The sequence below is a fragment of the Poecilia reticulata genome, linkage group LG12, assembly GCF_000633615.1.
Source record: "Poecilia reticulata strain Guanapo linkage group LG12, Guppy_female_1.0+MT, whole genome shotgun sequence".
Lineage (NCBI taxonomy): Eukaryota > Metazoa > Chordata > Actinopteri > Cyprinodontiformes > Poeciliidae > Poecilia > Poecilia reticulata.
This window is the reverse complement of record NC_024342.1, coordinates 6,123,673-6,134,208: the sequence shown is the minus strand read 5'-3', so window position 1 is coordinate 6,134,208 and position 10,536 is coordinate 6,123,673. Positions and strand designations below refer to the sequence as shown.

Here is a 10,536-nt window from a genome sequence, read left to right as displayed (position 1 = left end):
ATCTCAGAAACAATTTGCATTCAAATTTTCCTGATTACAGGAAAGACACTTCTTCTCTGCTTGTGACAGCTGTCTGCTCGCTCAGGAAAGGTTGATCTTTTTTTTTAATCCCTTGGAGGAGTGAGGTGTTTTTCTTTTTCATGTTGTCTGTCCATGTGGCTTCACCTGCTGCTTTGCTGATTCCAGATAACGAGCGCTCTCTCTCTCTGTCTCTCTCTCTCTCTCTGTCTGTCTCTCTCTCTCACTGTCTCTCTCTCACTGTCTCTCTCTCTCTCTCTCACTGTCTGTTGTCTGTCTCTCTCTCACTGTCTCTCTCTCTCTCTCTCTCTCTCTCTCTCTCTCTCTCTCTCGTCATTTCGATCCACCTCTGTCTTCAGCTGCAGTCTGGAAAGGCAAGAGTCTCAACCCCACTGGGTCCCAGTCTGTCAACAAAGTTTTATTTATTCATTTAATACATTTTTTCATTTTTTTTTACAAAAATCTTATTGTACTTTACGGTGCAAAACTCATTTTACTGAAGTTATTTCAGCCAAAAGAAATACAAGTAGACATCAGACAGGAGCTGTCGCTCACAGACTTATTGATTTGTTTTGCTTCATGAGCAAAGTGATTTTTGATGTTCAGGTGTTGAAGAACTTTCCAGAGGTGAATAAATATTGCCTGTATAAAGTTAATTCATGCTGAAACATTTTTAAAAAAAATTTCTTTAAACCAACTTGAAACGCTATAATTTTTTTAAAAAAGTGTGTGTTTGGCTGCTTTCCCTAAAAATGACTTTTAAAAAAACATAAAATAATGTTTATATCGAACAATTTTTTAAAGTAAAAAAATAATGAATAGGAGTTTGTGCACATTGAAATTGTAGCTCAACAATAGTTAAGTGGTATAGTCAAAAAAATTGCTATATTTATTGCTAAATTCAACAAAAACTATTTTTACTAAAGGGCAGCATCATGTAAAATGGACTTTTTGAGAACCTCTTCCACTCAGCCCCTCCAGACTAGCGGCAGCAGCAATTAGCAAACACCTGGTGGAGCCACTGAGCTCATACTACTTCTCAGTGCAAAACACCTGATACTTTAGGAGAAACATTGTTCTAATTACATGCTGAAAGCAGAGGGTAGGGAAAAAGAACAGAAGCTTCTTAAAGAGACAGAGGCTCAATTTCAAGGAGCAAAGTTGAGAAGTCAAATAAATTTTAAGTCATGTTTTACATATGCAGCACTTTTAACAAGTGAAGGTAACATAGATGCTAACATGGCACTGTGCCTAAAATAATACATAATAGCGCCCCTTTAAGAAAAAATTAACTGGAGCTATACGTTTCATAGCCTTTCATCTCGGCAGTTTTTAACATTTGTAATAACTCACACTTCCCACGGTGGGCACTGAGGATCACAACAGCCAACAGAGATTTGTTTTTTTTTTTTGTAAACAGTGCTCCTTCTGTCATTCCTCTGTGAAGAGAGGCTATTAGTGTTGCTTCCCTCAGGGCATTAGAGCAGACCACACTGGAAGGCTCTCGCTTGCTCTCTCTCAGCAGACTCTTGTCTTTACGGAAATGGGTTTTATTAGTCCGTCGAGCCATTAAACAGATGTCTGTCTAATGGAAATTACATTTTTCATGTGAACATAGACGCCAAAAGTCACGTAGGAGAAAGTGTGAAGATGAGGGTCAGTGATTGGACTTGGTGCGATTTAATGACAGCTGAAGTATTACACACTGTCCTCACAGGGTGTAGAGAAAAACAACTTGTCACAAAAAGAAAAAGGGTGAGGAGATGAAATAACGAAAAGAATACCCTTTTTACACATGTTCTCAATGTGAAAGTTTTTTTTTTCTAAGATGAGAAAAGTTGGATACATGGAGTGTATTTCAATCTGTACCCAGTTTAAAAAAAGTTTAGATTTTTATTGCTATCTCTTCTGTATTGTTTCATTATATTTTGAGAGATTTTCTATCAAAAAAAAACAAACAAACTCTTGATTGAATAAGTACAACACATCTAAACTTAGCAGGGACGTGAATAATTTTGTGCCTAACTTTAGAGAGGAAAAAACTAAAATCGACATCAAAGCTTCTCGTGTTCAAAGGAAAACGTGTTTGAGCCGACTGAGATGCTTACAGTAATGAATTCATATGCAAAATGTATTGGTTGGAAATTATAGGGAGTTGACTCGCATCACTTCCTGGCACAGTGTGACACGATTCGCGGCTTTTTAAAATCGCTTTTGCTTGACAGTTGACATGAAGCTGGTGTTTGCTGGTTTTTCTCCTTCGCTGTGTGCAAAATCAGTCAGACGGTCAATGTATAGCTGAGAATTTAATTTCAATTACATTCTAAAAATCCTAAAGATAGCCTGTTTATCCTCCCACTTCTGACATTCATAACAGAGTTACAGTGTAAATGTTCTTACTATGGATTTACATCAGATTCTGTTTGAGATTTCCAATGCGATTTGTAGATTATGCAAAAATATTCTCTAATAATAAACCAGACGCCTCTATACAAATGGCGATACAGTTTCTAATAACGCTCGTTTGTCAGATTAAAAGTACTTTTTGAAAATAACATATAATCAAGAATTAAACATACTTTTAATTAAGCTCTCATATCTGTATTAAAACATTTTTTTATTGGTGTGACGTCATATTATAATATAAGAAATTAAATATTTTCATTTGCTGTTGTAAAAAAACCCAATCTTAATTAGCTGAAGTGTGTGCTTGAAAACATATGTGAAATGTTTTTCAGTGTTCGTGCGATAATTTTGAGCCACTGAGATGCATCTGCATAAATCCACGTTTTTCAGTAAGAACAAAAAAAAAATACGGGAAAAATATGTGTGAGGATATTCTTACTATTAACCAAATTAAATATTTATTTTCTCAAAGCCAAATGTTCTGTGTTATGTAATGGCTATTTAAGTTATTGCTGCCAGTGACGATGAAGCAATCACCCTTACAACCAGCCTCATATAAGCTAGAAAAAGTTTTGCGTTTTGTGTGAAAAAACCCCCCCATTTCTAAACATTGCATGGCACATAATCATAACATCAACCTTTTATACAGCCTTGGAAACAAGTTTCATCAGCTTGCATCACTGGCTGGATTTTCAGGACTGACAGCTGGAGCTGATGATTGCTAACATTTAGCAAACTATTGGGATGTAACCCTTAAAATGTCTCTGTCTCTATATGTTTGGACTTTTTGTCATGTTTCTTATTGTTTTATGGAAAATGGTCACGTTAGCCAACATTCATTAGCTTAAATGAAACGGCCCAATCAAATCCCTGTGATTAAACACCATGTTACATTTCTTACCTTATATATGCTGGAAATTTTCAGTGAAAAAGAACCTTCTCCTTGCCTTCATCACAGGGCTAACATTTTGAGGGCACGCCATTTCACAGTGTTTAGCGCTAACATGTAGCAAACCTTCTATTTTTGTTTCTAATTTAGCAAAGTGACACGCTTCTGGTCATGTTTTCACAACATACTTCCTGGAAATAATAATAATAAAAAAAGTTGTAAAGGATTTTTAATTTTTAATTTTAGATTTTTTTTTTTATTATTTGCATTTAATTTTAAATTGATTTCTTTGCTTGTGTAAAAATCCTTAAAAATATGTCTGTTATTTTTTTGTTCTTACATTTCTATCCAATAAGACACAAACACCTACATTGTACACAGCAGGAGGACAGGGTTTCTGCATTTGTTTTTTTTAAATTATTTTACAATTCTAAATTTGAGAGATGTTAGCCCTCTCCATCCATTTTTAATGTATAAATAAAATGTCAATCTAAATTTAAGACATCTATTTTGACTATGGTTATGTTTTAAACACAAGAATGACAGACTGCAAGATGAATGGATGGATGGATGGATGGATGGATGGATGGATGGATGGATGGATGGATGGATGGATGGATGGATGGATGGATGGATGGATGGATGGATGGATGNGATGGATGGATGGATGGATGGATGGATGGATGGATGGATGGATGGATGGATGGATGGATGGATGGATGGATGGATGGATGGATGGATGGATGGATAGAAGAATACAACTTTAAAATAATATGGAACAAATAAACTTGTTTTTTAGTTTTTTTCTTCTTCTTTTGAGTAGAACTGAAAAATCTGCTCTGCTGACGCTGCTATGACAACATTTGTTTCTTTTTCTAAACTGTTGGCGGTCCACCAAAATTTCCCCTTTTTCACAAAACAACACTTCATACAAATCTAGCTGTCAGTCTCCTCTCCACACAGCTCCTAGTGAATCAGCGCTGAAGGCCTTTTGGCACATTAATTAATCGTTCTATTCGTCATTGTAACATGAGCAGGCCTGTCATAAACCCAACTCTGATCTGAATTTTCATCATCCCCACAAATGTCCTCCTGACCTTGAAGCAGCCTGATCAGGTGTCGCCTCTGCAGCTCTTCATACATCCCCTCATGCTGTACCTAGTTTCAACTATTTTCAAGTAAGAGTCTGTTTAATAAACCTCGTCTCCTGACGAAAGGGAGGGGAAAAAAGCTTGTGTTTTGTCAAAGCTTCCTCTTTCTGATTCAAGCCGTGTTCTCAGAACACAGTTGGACGCCGTGTGCGATGGCATCAAAAGTCTGCACCGTCTGTTCTGGTGGATGGATCAGCGCAGACTGAAGAGGGAAGGAATTGATCCGGATCCAAAAGCAACAAAAAAAAAAAAAAGAAGAAAAGTCATATTTCTCCTTCACCTGTTTGCCTACTAACTTGACGCCAGAGACGCAGATGTCTGAGGCGGTCAGGACGGCCAGCCCTTCATCCGCTGCTGGCAGGTGTGTCTCTGAGTTCACATGAAGCGCTCTGAAGATCTAATTCTCCCAGCCTTTACTTACACCACCCAACACGTCTCCTCCCCTCCTGCCCACCACGAACGCATCCCGTCTCCTCTCTGTCATTTGTAAGTGCTACAGCAGTCTGTGTCTGGCAGGAGCACTGAGCAGATGCACAGGATCTGACCAAGGGATGAAAGTGTCGCAGCTCTGAACGAGGGGGATTCCTGTGAAATGGATTTAAACCATCTGTGAGAAGGAAAGAGAGAGAGAGAGAGGAAAAAATACAATAAAATAAAATACTGCTTCTTTTAAGGTAAGACTGTTGATTTTTGTTTTTTTACTTTGTCTGCTGTAATTTGTTTCAGAAATTTCAATATATTTGTAGGCAAAATGAACAGTACACTTTTTTTGCATCTTGGAATTCAATTAAATTTTGTGTGTGTTTTTTTAGGATATTTTAGGAATGTGATTCATTGCTGGCAATGTTGTTGCTACATAAACAAATCAGACACATAATGTAAGACTGACAACCTTTATTTGTGCAGAATTTGAATCATACAGTAAGATCTGATTTGATTCCCCCCCGCCTCCCTCACAGATTTCTTCTCTTTGTATTTCTTCTGTTTGTGCCTTTGATCACACGGAAATGTCTCAGCTGATCAAACACATTTTACCGTCACGTGAACATAACCTGAAGAAACACGTGAGGCAATTTTCAAATGATTTCACTGAAATTTATCCAAACCTTCCAGAACAAATTGCTCCCTTCGTCAAATAGCTGCTAGTTGCAGCCTTGGCATCAACAACTAACATCAAGTGTTTACAGTAACTGGTAACAAACCTTTTGTTTTGGTGTGGGGAGGATTTTTTTTGCCAGCTCTTCTTTGCATAAGTGGTTCAGTTCAGTCTCATTGGAGAGTTTTTGACCTTTAACTGTCTGGTCAACTTCTTGGTGGTATTCAAGTCCAGGATCTGGCCGTGTTTTCAATACAAATGTATGCAAAACTTTGTCAAAATTCCACTAATGTTGAACCCCCCGCCCCCACACACACAATTTCGCAATTGCAATGTTTCAGTTAAATAACAAACGCAATTAAAACCAAATGGAAGTAAGTTTGTTCATGCGTCAATCATTGCAAAACCATCATCCTCCATCTACTTCCTGTTGTCTTCTTCGTCTTTTTACCCCCCAATAGTAAGATCTGATTGTTGATCACATGACAGCTGGGGTGAAAGAAAGTATTCTTGATGCAGTTTTTCAGATTACACTAACTGTAATACAGTCAAAAACACACCTCATCCTAGCACAAAAAACTTTTTATTGAAAAGCTTTTTTTTTTTCTTGAAATTGCCGTTATTAGCAGCAGTATTTTGCTTGTAGTATGAAGCAAAAAATTTTTTTGTAATTCTAATTTGCGCAATGAAAATGTTCTACCATACGATGTCATTGTTTTACGCTAGATGTAACGGGATTTACGCCTTCAAAAAATAAAAAAAAGTGGAACATTTTGGCAAATGTGAGTCAGGCCTTTGGGAATTTTTGTTCAGAAGGCGGTTTTGCATTGGAAATGTCCCACAGATGCCATTTTTGTCTTTTTCTTCTTGTTATATTGCAAAGACTGACCATGACCAAGTGAGTTTTGCAGCACCGCTGTTTCATGTTTTTTCCACTTGTGGAAATGGCTTTTCACGAGGCTCACAGGATTCCTAGAGTCTTAGAAATGACAGGTGGATGTCCGTAACTTTTTCTTGTCCCTTCTTGTTCTTCTTAACTGAGATCTGAGAATTTTTTTTAGCCAATGTCCTGTTGTCAGGCAGGTTACATTTTAACCAAACTATTGAACATTTAAAAAATGATCACTAATTAAAATTCTGCGACTAATATATTCAGTCATAAATCATTCAGAGCCAAACAGACCTGCCATTTGTTCTGTTAATATGAAACAGCACATTTCACTCAAGAAGTGATGCAGTCTTACCAAAAACCTGCCATCACGGAGGCAGAGCTACAAAAATAAATTAATGAAAAGACCAGATAAGACGAATAAGATGATTACATTTTAGCCATCACCTCTTAAGAACATTGTAAAACGGACTTCATTGGAGTTTCTTCTTCAAAAGGTAACATTCAGGCAAGAAATAATGTCTGATTCTGTAATAGATTGGAGTTACATAGCTGAAATATAGTTATTTTTGCACGCAACCATTCAAAAGCAACGTTGCATTAAGAAATTGCGTTGCAATAAATGGCAGTAAGTCCAGCGGAGAGACAAAACAGGTTGTTAGTTTAGGAGCAGAGAAGACATTTTGTAAGGGCCGGTCTCTGTAGGATGGAGGAGCGGGAGGTGAGATGAAAAGGTGAGGACTGATTGTCTTCTGCAATACCTGTAGATTTAGGTTTGCTTGTTGTCTGAAGTAAAATAAAAGAACTTAATCAACACGTACGAGTCAGTCAAAGGACGCAACGAAGCCGTTATTGAATTTTCAGGAGGCTTTGCTGTTTCACACTCAACAATTGATTCCACCTGCTGCGGGATTGCTCTCTCACTGTGAATGTCACGGTGCCCTGTCTTTCCCGAGGACCTTTTCATTCAGAAAACGTGAGCTAGACCAAAGACATAACAGATCATCCATCCAATGTGTAACACAGAGCTACCTCCCCCAGTTTCGGTGTCTCTTTTCACACCCCAGGTACCGCAATGACTGAGAACCCGGCCTATAACACCACCTCAGAGGACCTGATCCTTTCCGGTGCTCCGGTGTTGCAGAACAAGCCTTGGCCTCAGCAGAACATCACTTATGTGGATTTCTACCTCCACAAACCCGGCGTGGCTGCGGTCTTCACCGTTTCCTACCTGCTCATCTTTGCTGTGTGCATGGTCGGCAACGGGGTGGTGTGCTTCATCGTGCTGCGCAGCAGGAACATGCGCACCGTCACCAATCTGTTTATCCTCAACCTGGCCATCAGCGACCTCCTGGTGGGCATCTTCTGCATGCCAACCACACTTCTGGACAACATTATAACAGGTAATCGAGTAATATTCAGCTTTACTAGCGGGACTCTGCTCTGAAGCAATTTATAGTTCTTTCCAAAAGTCTTCTAACCTTTTTCAGGGGGCAGATGGGAAAGCAAACAGAGTTATTGTAGAGAAAAACGTGATAGAGGCTACAAAACTCTTGAATGTTTAGAATGGCCTAGTCAAAGTGCAGACCTAAATCAAATTGAGAATTTGTGGGAAAGCTTGAAATCGGCTGTTAATGCACTTGACTTGTTTTTAAATATTTAGCAAAAAACTTCAGTGTCTAGATATTCTAACCTGTTAGAGATGGAGACAGGCGGATCAACTCAAAAATATCGATAATATCGATACCATATCAATATCGGTTTGATGCTAGCATGGTAAGATAGATACTTTAGTTTCAGATTCTCTTTTGAAATGTGATTTTATTTTTGTATTGTGGTTTCTCGGCTCTGCCTCAAAAAATTTTTTTGTTTTGATTTGCTCTTAAATCAAAACAAAATCTTATTTTTTGCAATATATGCTCAAATCATGTTGGTATTGTTTTAAAGTACTTTGTAGACACCTAAAAACTTTGTCCAAATTCTATCGTAAGTTTGAACAAAATACTTCAAAGGAAAATCGACTAAAAACACCTAAAAGTCAGAAGTTTGACAATACATCAACCTTAAGTAAAAAGTATTTGTATTGGTATCAACATCGGCGATACCTGTCCCTGTATTTACTTTATTTATTCGGATCGATACCACAATATCAAGTATCACACACCTCTTGCGAGAGATATCCCCAAAACGCTGGCAGCTCAATGAAACCATGAGCTAAATGTTAAAATGTCTTTTTGAGGCATGTTGCCATGACAGATGTTTCTGCTTCTGCAGGATGGCCTTTCGGTAGCATTGTGTGTAAACTGAGTGGGATGGTTCAAGGGATATCTGTGTCGGCATCTGTATTCACCCTCGTTGCCATCGCTGTTGACAGGTGCGGGTTTGTATTTCACCTCAACATGTGTGTTTGGTTCTGGAAAATTCTTGTCTGAGGCTTTTTAATGTTTTTTTAATGTCCTCTTTCATCAGGTTCCGCTGCATTGTCTACCCTTTCAAGCAGAAGCTGACCATCGCCACCTCAAAGCTAATCATCGTCATCATTTGGGTCCTGGCTGTGTTCATCATGTTTCCGTCGGGGGTCATGCTCCAGGTCACAAAGGAGCAGACGGTCCGGATAGTCCTCGGTCCCAACAGCGACACTCGTCCGTTCTACTGGTGCCGGGAGAACTGGCCCAGTCAGGAGATGAGGAAGGTCTACACCACGGTTCTCTTCACCAACATCTACCTCGCCCCGCTAAGTCTGATTGTCATCATGTACGCTCGCATCGGCTTCACCCTCTTTAAGACCACCCTACCTCCAGTTAGGGGCAGTGGGAGCGCCCAACTAGAGGGCAGTGGCAACAACAAACTGAGTGTGGACGGGCGTCAGACCATCACGCGGAAGAAGAAGCGAGTGATAATGATGCTCCTGGTCGTGGCTTTGCTTTTCATCGTGTCCTGGCTGCCTCTCTGGACCCTCATGATGCTGAGTGACTACGCCAGCTTGACGGAGCACCAGTACCGCGTCATTAACATCTACATGTACCCGTTTGCTCACTGGCTGGCCTTCTTCAACAGCAGCATCAACCCCATCATCTACGGCTTCTTCAACGAGAACTTCCGCAAGGGCTTCCAGGCAGCTTTTAAGTTCCAGCTGTGCTCCGCTGACGTCCTGCGCCAAAGGACCCTCTCCCACCGGATCAGGGGGAACGCCGTGCTCCCGGTCCACCCGACGGTGCCGAGCAGACCGGCGTCCAGAGCCGGGTCGCTGTTCATGGGCAACGGAACGTGTCAGGAGGGAAACGACGTCAGAGAGCAGGATCTGATCATGGAGGATTTGGAAAAAGTTTCACAGATTTAGACAGACTGAGGTGTTTCATGGCCTGAGCATGTTTCGTAAAGATCTAAGCTCCTTTCATGTCTGCTGTTAATGAATGTAACCCGACGTTATGTTAAATGAAGATAGCTTCAGTTGTTATTGTGACACATTGTTCACATCTGACACGCATAAAATGAATCCCAGAAATAATGTGTCAATCTGTTAACACTAGTTTAGTACTGTGGGGTTCTGTTTGCAAAGTTGCACTGTAAAAATTTAACAGTAAATATTTGCCTTATTTAACCTGTCCAAAAGTAAAAAATAGTGGGTGTTCATGTTTCAAAGTCACATTTTCTCCATGGTTTTCCTACATTTATAAATGTCAAAGTTCCAAAATAAATATTTAGCTTCCTAACTAAATTTATTTTTGAACAAATAAATTGACTAAATAAAAACTATTGGTATCAGGCTAAGTTGAACATTTAGCTTGTGAGGTGAATATTAAGTTTGTATCTGATATTTATAAATGTAGGAACAACATGGTGAAAATGTCACTTTGAAAAATGAAAACCCACATTTCGTTCTCTATGACAGGCTAAATAAACAAAGTTATTACTTTTAATATTTTACTGTGTAACTTTACAAACAGCACCACATATTGTACCTGCTTCAAAAGCTAGCTTTTAAAAGCACTTGTGTACAATGTATTATTTTTCTTCTGTTTGGAAATGTGGTTTTTTGATAGTTTGTGACTCAAGGCTCTGAGCTCTAAAATTTCATAAAAGTCAA

At 39.0% G+C, this 10,536-nt stretch overlaps 1 protein-coding gene across 3 annotated transcripts; it reads left to right on the top strand.

Moving 5' to 3' along the window:
- The first annotated feature begins 4,153 nt into the window (after positions 1 to 4,153).
- LOC103473355 (neuropeptide FF receptor 2-like) lies at positions 4,154 to 9,965 on the top strand. Of its 3 annotated transcripts, none has more exons than XM_017307686.1 (4): positions 4,154 to 5,138; positions 7,594 to 7,852; positions 8,724 to 8,823; positions 8,919 to 9,965. In XM_017307686.1, exons 2-4 carry the CDS (start codon positions 7,702 to 7,704, stop codon positions 9,787 to 9,789), a joined length of 1,122 nt encoding a protein of 373 aa, XP_017163175.1. In that variant the 5' UTR covers positions 4,154 to 5,138; positions 7,594 to 7,701; the 3' UTR covers positions 9,790 to 9,965. The 3 variants fall into 3 exon arrangements, with proteins under 3 accessions (XP_017163175.1, XP_008421751.1, XP_008421752.1); XM_008423529.2 differs by having other exon boundaries at positions 4,155 to 5,138; positions 7,517 to 7,852; XM_008423530.2 differs by lacking the exon at positions 4,154 to 5,138 and having other exon boundaries at positions 5,166 to 7,852.
- The last annotated feature ends 571 nt before the right edge of the window (positions 9,966 to 10,536 follow it).

What these genes read in the sequence shown, in the direction of transcription:
- LOC103473355 (XM_008423529.2), top strand. Translation starts at nt 7,525, where the DNA reads ATGACTGAGAACCCGGCCTATAACACCACCTCAGAGGACCTGATCCTT. An exon ending in TCTGGACAACATTATAACAG is followed by an intron (nt 7,853 to 8,723) that starts GTAATCGAGTAA and finishes CTGCTTCTGCAG; the next exon opens with GATGGCCTTTCGGTAGCATT. An exon ending in GTTGCCATCGCTGTTGACAG is followed by an intron (nt 8,824 to 8,918) that starts GTGCGGGTTTGT and finishes CTCTTTCATCAG; the next exon opens with GTTCCGCTGCATTGTCTACC.